General features: G+C 45.3%; 1 protein-coding gene across 1 annotated transcript in view; it reads right to left on the minus strand.

The window, feature by feature from the left end:
• Nucleotides 1-13082, minus strand: part of TMEFF2 (transmembrane protein with EGF like and two follistatin like domains 2) — a gene marked incomplete at its 5' end in the record, with an annotated part of 107712 nt that overhangs the window by 32186 nt on the left and 62444 nt on the right. Inside the window, one exon of the mRNA XM_019617357.2 lies at nucleotides 11968-12064. Within this exon, the coding sequence (XP_019472902.2) occupies nucleotides 11968-12064 (97 nt within the window). The remainder of the gene's footprint in view (nucleotides 1-11967; nucleotides 12065-13082) is intronic.

Consider the following 13082-nt stretch of genomic DNA (forward strand, 5'->3'; position numbering starts at 1 on the left):
AGCTCCTGGCTCTCCATCTAGGACATTAAATGGCCATTAAAGCTAACCTGGCAGCACATGCCAGCATTGAGAGCCTTGCTATCACTCCCAATCGCCTTCTCCATCACTTGGATTCCTGCAAGGTTTTTGGTAGATGGGGCACTTTTGTTGACATAACCAGCAGGCAAGCTGAAACGAAGCCAGGCTTAACATTACGACTCGACACTCAAACAAGCTTTGCAGTGGTTCATCTGGGTGTCAGCAGGCAGGCAGGAGGCCCCTTTACCCAATCAGATTTGGGTATGTTTAATACATCTCAACACATCCCCGCGTGGAGACGCTCACACCAGCTCTGAGCAGAGGCTGCCCAGGTTAGCCAGGTCAGGAAGGTCTGTACTCACACCTACCGCCTCCGTTCCTCAGGCCATCTCCGTGCTGCAATGTCCCAGAAACATCAATACTGAGTCCGTATCTAGTAGCTTGGCCAAGCTCAGGTGGGCTCTGCAGCATATGGAGCACAGCCCAAGAGGATGGCACCGAAACTACGTTCCTGCCAGGAGGCAGAAGTGATGCAGACTGAACACTGTAAACGCACGATTCGTACTGTATCCGCATGAAACAGTACATACAGAATATATTTAGAATGCACACACACACACAATTTTTAACACATCCTATGAATCATACCATTAGATTAGCTGGGAGATTGAAATCCTATCACCACATACTTGAAAGCATCACTGAAAGGCTTAAAGTATAAAGGTACTGCACACCTTCTTCAAAATAAACTTTGTTTTATATTTGAGGTGGATGCAAACTTCAACTGCAGTGCAGAACAATAAACAATACATATTTTATAATGGCAGCACAAAAATAGCATGCGATATTACTTTCTGGGATCTGATCATGCTTTTGCTCTGCTTTAAGATCACAAGAGAAGAAAAAGCATGGCTTATTTTGAGTGCCTCCCATTCAGTACTATATATTTTTTTATTTTCCATTCTGGTCTTTTGCAGCTTGGCTTCTGCTCCGAGCATGTCTACTGCTCACAGCGGCTTCCCTGGATATTTTACTTATTTCAACTGTTCAACTGTTTATCTTCACCGTGAGTACAAGGAGAAAAGCTTGATTCCCTCGGGGCGATGCAATGTTTCTGCATGGCATTTCAGCAGCACGCTGTTATTCAAACAATTAGAAATCACAGAGACCATGCACGGAATTATCGGCATACTGCATGGAGAGTTTTATTATTATGTAGTGCATAATGAAAATGATTTGAAGGACCCCAAAGCATCATAACAGAAGGAAGCGCTGAATAATCAAGTGATTTTTTTTTGTTGTTGCTGGACTGTGAGAGACCAAAACGTTGTTTACTGGACATATGTCAAGCTAAAATGCACTAAAGTGGTGAATATATTTATGGCTGCCCTTCCTTGCATACCAAACGCAACATAATCTGTGAGCCTAGCTGGAGCAGAGAGCCTGAGTAACCGCTGTACAGCTGCCACGCTGCTGCTGGAGAGCAGGGAGTGGCCGGCAATGCTTACACAGAGGTAGGCATTTTTCTGAGCACATCTGCTCGGAGATCGTCACAATGACAGCTCACGAAGGTTGTTTCAAAGTGGTTTTGTGAGTGCCATCCAGGCACAGGCTCCTCCAGCGAGCTGCCCTGCGTGCCCCAGCCAGGAGCTGGCCCCAGCTCCACCTTCCTCTAGGCTTCAGCTCAGCAACGCCTGCCTTAACCTGCTATGTGCGACTGCCAGCAGGTGCCTAATTCTCCTTTCGTTTTTTTTCCTGTAACTTTCTTTACTAAGTTTTCTGCGAAAACATCACAAGCTTCACCTTTGCTTCCCTCTTACCATTCAAAGCACCAATTATAATATGACCTTCCTCTGGCTCCCCGATGTCTCTGCTGCCCTTAACAATGCAATGAATCGTGTGCTAACACCTTTAGGGCAAAACAAATGTTTCCCTTCATTTTGCTAAATATTGTTTCTCTTTACAAGGAACTAAGCTGAGCAGGACAGCCTTCTACTAGCCTCTGTGCTTTAGTCCCAGACAGAAAATCACAAGCTCGACAGCTGGGTTTGAAGACCAATGGAAAATGCTCACCCTAGCTGTGTGACTAGAGAAGAAATGTCTAATTCTTTTCATATGCCAATTCAAGGGTCTGCGGATATCTAATACGTGAAGTTTATTTAAAGCACAAAGAATAAAATAAATGCTTTCCTGTGGCTTGCCAGCACTTGGTGTCCTTCACGTCCCTGCAACCCGTGTTAAAACAAAGCTTTGCTGAGCGTTTCTCCCCCTCTGCAAACATCTGAGGCTGTCCTTCACCAGTGTTTTATCGCTGTGTGTTCCAACTGCTGATACCGTTTGTTTGCTTCAATCTTGCAGCCCACAGAAAAACAAGAGTTGTTGCAAAAGCATCCCTGTGCTTCAGCCCGGGCTGTGAGGCTTGCCATGGGAAGCCCTGCTCACCAAAGCATGGTATCACCTGGAAGGGAACCCATGACAGATTTCAGATCCCTACCGCCACGTAACAGCTTTGTCAACCGGTTACTACTGGAAGTGACCCTGATTACCAGAGACACTGAAGGGATGGATGGAGGCCTGCATGCTATAAGCCATGCAGCGCGTGAGACGTCCACTGCCAGTGGGGAAGACAAAGCCAGGATGATCTTCGTAGCAGCAGTAGCAGATGAAAACCACGGTAAAACAGTTCCTGCTTATAAATACTTGCTTCACATGTGCAGAATCAGCCTAACCCTCACCATACACTGCTCCACGTCCTCGAAGACGTGTGCCTGCCTGAGGCAGAGCCATCCGAGCCAGCTGCCTTCTCCAGGCTGCTCTGCTCCAGGGGCTGACTCAAATGACACAACAAAATCCAGACTAGCTACCTAATGAAATTTCAGGAGGTTACTCCAGGCTTTTCCTCCAGGCTTTTCCATCCACTGCCTGTGCAGATGGAAATAACACAAGATCCCCTCCTGTCATCCTGCACAGCGGTGAAATGAGATCGTGGAGCAGCCCCACAGGTGTGAAACTGGGACCTGTGTAACCCTGAGCAAATGGCTTCACTATTTTCTAAGAACTCTCTTTTTCCTGTAGCTGAAAGCTACTGCAGAGGAACCCTCATCAGGTGTGGGACACAGACCAGTGACACCCACCTGCGGCTCCCCAAGGGATGTGCGTCCCAGGAGCACTTCAGCGTGGGCAGGCTTCATTACACAACAGGCAGGCCGACAGACAGCAATTAAGTCTTTATGTCTGGGCACATCCCACACAGGCTTTTAGCAGCGATTTGCCTTCTAGAGAATCGTCTGCATCTTGTGAGCACATGCGGGAAAAGACAGGCGTCCCTGAGGATGGCTGCCATGGGAAAGGGACACCTGCCCCCGGGGTCAGCCCTGCACTTCAGCTCAGATCGAGCTTTCGTCAAGCTCATATTTAATGCATGGGATGTATTTTTAGTGGCTCGGATGTGTGAACACATCGTGGCCTTGATGTTCCACAATGGGTGTGTGAAGGAGCCGCCGACCTTCTGTGATGGATGTAGCTTTAATTTGATAGTTAACATAAAGTGGGACGGAGGAGATGAAGCGTTATATTAAGACATTTGATAATAAATCGGAAAGTGCTTTCCCACTGCTTTACATAGTTATGCTCTCCGCTGATCTATTTAGGCGACACGTGTAATTCTGAACTACAAAGTTGTATCCCTGCTTTCATAAACATACTCACATAAAACCCAATAACAACGCGGCCTATTTATTGCTAAAACGCTAGGAGGAAATTGAAAAAGGTATAAATACGATTCATTGCTGGTGATCTCCTGCCCCCTGAAGGCACTGTAGGGCTCCAAATCTCACTCAGTGCACAGCATCATAAAACTGAAGCAATAAATGTCACTCCTTCCTTGATTGCGCATTAGGCCAATCGGCCTTTTACTGCGACTAAATAGGCCGTCACGAAGACATCACAAGCTTCTACCAGGCTTTGGCTCTGGCGAAATGTGGGGCTGGGGAGCGAAGAATGCTTGTTTTTAAATAATAAGTAAGCAGGATGGAAAAGAAAGGTGCAAACACACATGGCTGTCCCATGCCTCTGCGCCTGTTCTTTCACGCAGTAATGCTCTGACATACACAGGCGGTTATGTGTCAATGCACATTAATATTTGATGTGCATTATCATACTATCCCCTACAAGCACTCTTGCAATCTGGTGAGCCCAGGGTCTCCTGGACACGGAGTTACACAACGGAGTGGTGCCTTCAGCTGGGAGCACCCAAGCACAGCTCTTCAAAGCTGAAGCTGACCCTTTGGTGCACCTTGCGCAAAGTGCAGAGCTGGGCACAGTTTGCACAATGCCCTGTGCTACTCTGAGAGCACAAAACTGGCTGCCAAAACCCTTCCTTCAAATGCAAATAAAGGTGTGTCCTCGGAAGTTTGTTAGTTCTCCTAGGAAGGACTGAAGGATGCAGTCACAGAAAGATGCAGTCACAGCTTGTGGGAAGAAAAAACCCCAGGTTCATTAGAACTCCTGTTAACCGAAGCATATAAACGGCTGCTTTCTGCATGTTGGAGGACATCCACGCTGCCTCCCAAGCTCGAGGTGACTCCTCTGTGCCCTCCAGCACACAGCAAAGCAGACCAAGTGGGAACCAGCCTTCGATTCTCAGCCCTATCCCAGTCCCTCCTCATCCCTCCCTGCCAGGACCATCTAAGTCTTCGCTGCCTCCGTATCTCCTGTCCACAGCCACGTGAACCTGACAGACAAACTTGGTTATCTTGAGCAAGACTCCTAATATTATTGCAGCTTTTTCTTTTTTAACTGAAAAGACTAATCATTGTAAAGACAAGTGACAGCCTTACATGGCTGATAAGCCGTTCCCCTCTTAAGTTTCAGGAGAATTTGTCTTGCTACTATAGGAACATGGTACGATGGTAAGACAAGGAAACAAAACTAAAACATCTCAGAATCTACTTTTAGCTTTTCACAAATCAGTATTTCCTCCAAAACAACTGAGACAGTCAGTAAGCCAAATTCTGCTTTTATCATCACAATTTCCAAGTTTGCACTCTGTGAGCAACTGTACATTTACACTCTGATTGAGTCTGTTCTCCCTTCTGCCTGCAAAAGGCTCTACTGGCTACTGAGAAGTTACTGCATGGTTATGATATCAGCAGAGGTTTTCTCCCTGAGCTGGTGGAGTAACATTTATTGCTTTCATAAGCCAGAATTTCTCCCTCTGAAGCTGAAAACCAAGTCTGGCCCAGCTCCTGACAGGAGGAGTATGAAGATAAAAATCCGTCAGGTCTGTGACTTAGAGTGGAGGGTATTCTCCCTTGGCCACGTGATGAGTTTTGGTGTAATTGCAAAAGATAAAAAATGTATGTATCATATAGGGTTCCTAAAAGACCTTCTTGGGAGAACAGTACAGATGGAACACAATGCGGTTCTGCATTTATCTGAGAACATTTAGAGCCATGATATATAGTCTATATGACAGACTTCCTTGATGCATGGAGAAAATACAGTCAATTTCTTCGGGTAGGCTGAATTATTTACCAGAGCGTTCCAAAGTGTATTGGTAATAAAACACTATGAAGTATAAGTAACTCTAGACAATCTTGGCTTACGTTAAAACCAGGGTGCTTTTTTTTTTTTTTTAAGGAACGTTAGTAAGAAGATAAATCCTGAGAATCTGGAAAGGCAGGAGTTGGCCAAATGAGCATGAGATTCGGAAGGACTGTGGCCTCTCAGTGGATGGAAAGGTCCATCCAAAGTTAGAAAATCCACAGTCTCTCACTTACAAATTAAATGGGATACTTTGGCACAGGATGAAGGATGAAAGGATGGTAAGCCGATTTTCTGAAACTTACCAGACAAGGAAAAATAGCTGTTTTTGACTAGAAACAAATAAAATGCATGCAGAGTAAAACAGTTTCAGCAGATGACCAAACAAGCCATCATTTTCCAAGCAATACCTCTTTCTGGCAAACCCAGTAGTGCATTTGAGTTAGAAATAGAATGTGCTTGGTCCTTCCTGCTTCTCAAAAATGACTGGACCATATGCTCTCAGAGATGCTCTCTGCAGAGAAATATAACTTCTTGTGCCCTGCTCTTTCTGTGGACTCATCGGATATGGTTGAGCACTAACCGGGGCTGGTTTTATGTCTAAACTGCCTGCTGAAAGATACCTCTGACACCTCAGCATCCTGCCAGTAGGGAACACAACAGGAGTTGTGGTTGGCAGTTGAGGTGGCTCTATTAGGCCAGGGCTAAGATCATGAGAGGACGTACACTGCCTGGTCGTCTCCTGCTGTGAGACACAGAGACTGCACGCTGCAGGCCCTTTGCTTCCCTCTGTGATTAGATATGAGCACCGTGCTCCCCGTGAAGATCTACACAGCAGCAGCCGCATTTTTGCGCCCTAGGTATGATCTGAAGCGAAGCAGAAATGTTAGCCTTTGCAGGACTGCAGTTTTTAATTATTTAATTCCATTTCGGTGCTTATTTCAACCATGAGCCCAGCAAGCATGTCTGAAGATCTACTTTTCCTCTAGAAGAGAAAGGCAAGCAGCAAGAAACTGCCATATAGCTACTGTGTAATGCACGGGACGATGCAGATGTTAAAGTAGCTTGTTGTTTCTGCATCTGGAACAAGTAGGTCACACACAGTTATTATACACCCTGCTGAACACGAAGCAGCCAATACCCGTGTAATGTATGTGAGCTTTCAAACTACCTTTTAGTACTTCAGAGTACTACAGCATCTTGTTTGCGGATGCTTTCATTGAGAGCAACTGACAGAAGGGGGAAGGGACCCGAAGCTGACTGACCTAATTGCTGGCTGGATTGAGAAGCTGGCAAAATTGTTCATTTTTTTTAATATGTTTTCCTTCTATACTATAATAAAGATAAATATCGATTGCTGGAGCAATATTGATTGCAGGGGTAGTGGCTGACGGCAGCTGCATGATTTGCACAAATATCTTCCATGTACAGTGCAGTTTATTTGCATGAGAATGCAATTTCACCATCCTCACGCATTGTGGATTGCTTGCTTGCTGTATAGGAGTATTCACTCAATATATATATATCAGTGATTAGCGATAAAATATGAAACAAAAGCTTGGAACAGTTCATATTCTTAATCCATCTTGGGTGTCTGTATGCTCAAGCTAAGTAGAGTTTGTTGTTTCAGCCATGCAGAAAGAAATGCAGGATGCAAGGGACTCACCGCAACTTCCCCACTTCCTCTGGGAGCACCACCCAGCTCCATGTCATGCATGAGATCCACATCCTTTCCTCCATCACACTTGGCTCCCTAGGGAAGCTGACGTCATTTTTTCCCTTCTGGGCAACTTCTGCCTGCCCTGATCTGAGCAGAGAGGAGGTGGTATCTGAGGGATGAGCAGGGAGGAGAGGATTGCTTTTCTCTACTCTGCTCCTGTGAGGCCTCATCTGAGTACTGTGTCCAAGTCTGGGGCCCCCCGGAGGGATGTGGAGCTGTTGGAATGGGACCAGAGGATGGCCATGAAATGATCAGAGAGCTGGAGCGCTTCTCCTGTGAAGAAAGGCTGGGAGAGTTGGGCTTGATCATCTTGGAGAAAAGAAGGCTCCAGAGACACCCCACTGCAGCCTTCCAGTACTCAACGCTTATATGCAGGACGGGATCTGACTTTTTACACAGTCTGATAGTGACAGGACAAGAAGGAATGGCTTTAAGTAAAAGAGGAGGAAATTCAGTTATAGGCTAGGAACAAATTCTTTGCTGTGATGGTAGTGCTGTGCTTGCACAAGCTGCCCAGAGAAGCTGTTAATGCCCCATCCCTGGAGGCGTTCAGGGCCAGGCTGCATGGGGCCGTGGGCAGCCCCATTTGATGAGTGGCAATTCTGCCCATAGCAGGGGGCTGAAACTAGATGATCTTTAAGGTCCCTTCCAACCCAAGACATGCTGTTATTCTATGACCCTGTCCACACTGCAGTGCAAAGCCCTAAGTGGCCTGCTGGAGCCAGGCCCCTCCTATCAGGGGTACTGCAGCATCTCCTTCACCTGCAGCCTCCGGGGAAGGCTGGCAGCAAGCTGCAGATGGCCTCCTTGCTGTCAGGCCGCAGAGAAGGAAAAGCACTCTCACATCAGATATTTCTGCATCCTTCCTACAGCTACCAAACCGTGGCTCGTTCCGGGCAGTCCTCCACTTTGAGTCTCCGCTGCTTGCTGACCTGCCGATATTGAAATCCTAAGCAAAAGCAAGCATACTTAACCCCAATTCATCATTCTGATTTTGATTAACTCCACAAGTCAGAGGTTTAATCTCGCTTTACGAAAACACTCCTGTCCTCTCTACTCCGTATCTTCCAAGAGGAAATTCAACAGAAGGGGTTTTGCCATTATCTATATCCCCTTCCACTTGCTGGGACATCTCACGGACCTCCGAAATAGCTGCCCAGCATCCATCCCAGCCATGGCCTGCCCGATGTACAGAGTGCTCTTATTTCCTCAGTGGCCCATAATGAGGAGATGGATACCGGGATCTGGGTTCTTGACGTGGTTATGTACTGACACTAAGCCACTTTAGCAGATGAGCAGGCACTCCATTTGGTGAGTACTATTTATATACAGCGAGTATTTCATGGATGCTTTTTGGAGGATCTCAGAAACACACCACTGTTCAGCACGTTACGCTTCGTTCTTCATTTCCTTTTAAGTGTATCTCTCGGGGTGTTATGTTGAGTAGCCCTGTCTTACAAAATCAATTATTCCTTAGCCAGCTCAGAAATAAAACCCAAAGTAAGCAACACCAAATGTCTGATTTACCAATAGATTGCAATCCTGCGCTCAAGAGCACAGCCCTGGCCCTGCTTTAAATATTCATGAAGCTCACTGGTGCAAAATGCATTAAAGGTGGGAATAATGCCAGTAATGCACGATCCTCTTAGTGACAAGAAGCTTTCACATATTAAAGTAGCAAGATGTTAAAGACTTTCAACTGAACAGTCTTTGTTTTTAACCCAGAGAAAGAGATTCACTAATGGAATGCCAAATTGCATTCGCACATGTGATATTAGGCTGTGGAATAGGATAATAATATATGTGTGCTTTAACATGCCTCAGAAAACCTGTTATTACAGTTGGCTCTTTTCTGCCTTTTCTTTGTACCTTCCAGAAAATGTTCACACGCACATCTTACCCCTTTGAGTTGTCTTTTATGTGGCAAAAACCCTATCAAAATCCCAGGAGTCTAGCCATTAACAGATTGGTTTTAAGGAAATGAAACAATTTAAAAATAATGGTGACACGCTACAATAGCACAATTCAGCCGAGTGACAATTGGCAACGAAAAAAGAAAAAAAAGAAAAAAAAAAAGAAGGAAAAAAAAAAAAGAAAAGAGTTAAACCAGAGACAAGGGACTGTGAAAGAACAGACTGTGGCAATGCAGAATAATGTTAATTGTCGCTTTAAATCATCAGCAGCCCAACCACATCTGCTATCACACCTGTGCTCTCCCTTCTGATCTACCCTGACACCGAGCCATAGCAGGCAGCCAGCCAGCCCCGCAACTCCAGCTCTCAGCTCTGGCTCTGCTGCCAGCTCGCATCCCCCTCACCTACAGCAGACCGGGCACAGATCCTATAAGCTTTGATGGATGGGGACACTGCTGCTGCAGGGCTCCTCACCCCATAACTGCAGCTCCCTGGGCTGCCGGGAGCTCCCGACATCGTTTGGACTTTCAGGAACCCCAGCGGTTGGGAATCCTGCTTACTTCTGAAATTAGACGTTAGAAAAACACAGACCGAATATTAAACTGGAATTTTGCTGCCCATTTAATCCAGGGGAATTTTTCCACGCACTAAATCTTCGCAGGGACAGGGGAAAGTGCATCAGAATACGACTATCTGCTGCCAAACACAGAAATTCAATTAATGTACATTTTGAAAGAGGGATCTAGGTTCCCCATACATGGCCTGCTTTTATTCCAGAAATAAGAATAACAAAGAACTAACACCCAGAAGGCTCATTTTTTAGAAAGACACTTATCCACGACTAATCATGGGGCAGAGACAGGAAAGCAGGGCTCTGTTACGGCATATGAAGTTGTTTACTTCAAAGCAGCCCTTTAACAGGCTTTGCACGGTCTTTTTACTTCTGCTTAGAAATCTGCTTTGCTGCCTTTTAGCATCCTCCCAGCAAATGCCCTTCCCCTGCTCCCCGCCCTGAGAAGCACCTTCCCCTGCAGAACGGCCGCCTGTCAATAAAGATTGAGAACTTCAGCTCCCGCAGCTACTGCACCGCTCTGCGTAAGCCGAGCTGTTTGGAAGGGGAGGAATTAGTTGCAGAAGCTGCAGTGGGAACGTTGCTGGGCTAAGTTGGAGCTGGCTCCTTTATCAAGCTATTTCCAGAAAAAAATAAACAGCGCTCCTCAGTGCTTGTGATTAATAATGTTATTTGGTAGCTAATTTTATTCCTTACCCCTCTCTTCTGCTGCCTTCCAACTTGCAAGTGCACTTAATTATGAAAACATGAGCACTAGACTGTGGATTTTGATGTATTAATTTTACCGCTGCTTTTTTTCAGCACTGCACCACCAAATCCCTCAAGGATAACTGGTCAAAGAGACACTGAGATTCCGACACCAGAAGTCATTTCCTTAAACAAAGTCAACGTTAAGAAGTATCTTCCACACAAATTTCAATGCATTCTTGCAAACCAAGATGCATCTTGCTCCGGTTTTTCAACGCCTGAATTTCTTTTGATGCCTGGAGCCAGAGCTAGACTTCTGTGGCTCGTTGCTTGGTACTTTATAAACACTGGGTCCAGAAGTCATTAGAGGTTTGGCAAGACCAAAGCAAAATGAGCATGAGTTGATCGCCATACCCCTAAGTGTCTTCACTGAATAACAGAAATGTTTATCATCTCATGTGTGGTCAAGGACGTCCTGCCTGGATGGGGCCAGCTGCCCAACGCTGGCCCCACTTATCACGTTCACCGTTCATTCGTTCGTTCATTCATTCCCCTCTGCTCTGCTCCTGCTGTACGTGTCAGAGTTCAGGCAATACCACTTTATTAATATCTCACTGCCCAGTTTCTGTATCCATCCTTTAAATACCAGCAGCCTTCAGCTTCAGGAGCATCGCTTAGATCATCGACTCTAACATTTGCATGATTATTCTGATGTCTTTCTAAATTTGTACCAATTACTTAGAACTAAGAAAATACGAGGCTTGACATTAAGGTGGTGTTAGAAATACAAATGTGTGGATAGCTGCTTTTTGGATCAGCTGGCTGCTCCAAAATTACAGTGAAATGATTAGCTTAAGGTTGACTTACTACAAGGTGTTTGCACAGTACCTAGGCAAACTGACAAATCCAACAAAATATTCCAAGTAGAAAGAATTATTTCCCCTCAGCTTACGCGACTAAGGTTTAAAACAACAACCAAAAAGAGTATTTTTACAACCTCTTTCCAAAAATAAAATATAAATTTCCACAGAGAAGATGTCTGAATGCATACTCTATTTATAACTTCTAACATTTGAGGGTTAGGTGTTTGACTCCAGCAACCAGGAAAAAGCGAGACAGATTTCCCAACATTGCTAATGCCACACATGACTTAACACAATGATAATATTAATGATACTTTTTAACTGCAAACGCTGTAGGTCAATTAGTTTTCCCAATTCTGTTTTTATCGAAAAATAAAGCCATAAAATCCCAGATGGAGTAACATAAGTTATAATAGCAACAAAATGGACAACTGCGTTTCTGGACTTCTTCTAAATTGTGCATGTTCCAAAATTACAAACATTTTTTCAGCCTAACAGCCACTTCGGTCACCGTCTAAGCCATCAACATTATCTAATGAATCTGTGGGTGCAAAAAATGAAATGTCTAATATTTTTAATGCTTTCTAAACCACAGTATCTTTAAATAACACAACATTGATTAAAATAGAAGAGTAGACCAAATTACTGTACCAGACGTCCTCTGCATCTTCGTCACACTCTGCCCCAAACTGGCAAATGTCACAGGTCGATGTCTCTTTTTGATTGGTTTCACCTGAGCCTTCATTGACTGTTGGATGAAAAGCAGAAGAATATACATTAGTAAAGACTGCAGCAACAAAGCGCTTCCCTCTAGAAAAATCTGTTCACCGTGTCAGCTGAATGCGATGCTCACAAAGCCCACGTTGGCCAACAGGCAGCATTTCTGATTGAGCCCAACACAGAGATCTCCTTGTCGCTCTGTGGGAAAATTGCCTGGGTTACGGAGCGAAAAGGAAAAAGAGAGAAAACTGCTCCTCTTCCTTTACCCTCCCAACCCTGCAGCCTTGGAGCATCCCCACCTGCCCCCACCGCAGCATCCCACAAGTCCCCATAGATTCTGCAACTAAGGGCACCAAAAGGAGGGTCTGCTAGAAGATCCAACAAAAACATACCTATGTTTGTACACAAGCATGCAAGCACCTTTTGCTGTCTTTCAAAGACTGCTGCTTTCCAGCAGGCCTCAGCACCCAGTGATACCCATCAGATAGCTGCAGAATGATTACACCAGCCCGGAGGGCAGGTAGCAGTCAGCCCCAGTGGACACTGCTATGTGCAGAAGCGCTCTCTGTGCTCATCCCTTCGTTCCTTTCTTCTATTTGGTGCAGGGTTACTGCACACACTGGACAAGTTATTTAACCTCTGCCCCAATCCCTATTTGTAAAATGGGGAAAACGATGCTTTCTGATGACAGTAAGAGGGGAAAAAAAGTTTTGCCTTATTTGTCTCTCATCTTTATACGCACAGTGCTCGTGTACTGAAGAAAAAAAAAGAGGAACCTCAGAAATCATACTCTGGCTTTTTGTTCTGCACTGTCAGGGTCTGGGATATGTAATTTCTGCTTCCTTAAATGTCTCAGGAACTCATTATGTTCCCATCTCATAAGAGCTAACGTGAAAGAGCAGACAGGGTGTCCATGTGCCTCACACCATTAGCATCTCCATGGCCACGTGTGTCATCCTGAACCTACGGCACCGGGAGCTCATGCAGCTGTACGGCTCTCCCCATTTCTCTGCAGCCATTTCCAAGCTTGGGTTTTTCACTGATTT

Source organism: Meleagris gallopavo, chromosome 7, assembly GCF_000146605.3.
Source record: "Meleagris gallopavo isolate NT-WF06-2002-E0010 breed Aviagen turkey brand Nicholas breeding stock chromosome 7, Turkey_5.1, whole genome shotgun sequence".
In the NCBI taxonomy this organism is placed as follows: Eukaryota; Metazoa; Chordata; class Aves; order Galliformes; family Phasianidae; genus Meleagris; species Meleagris gallopavo.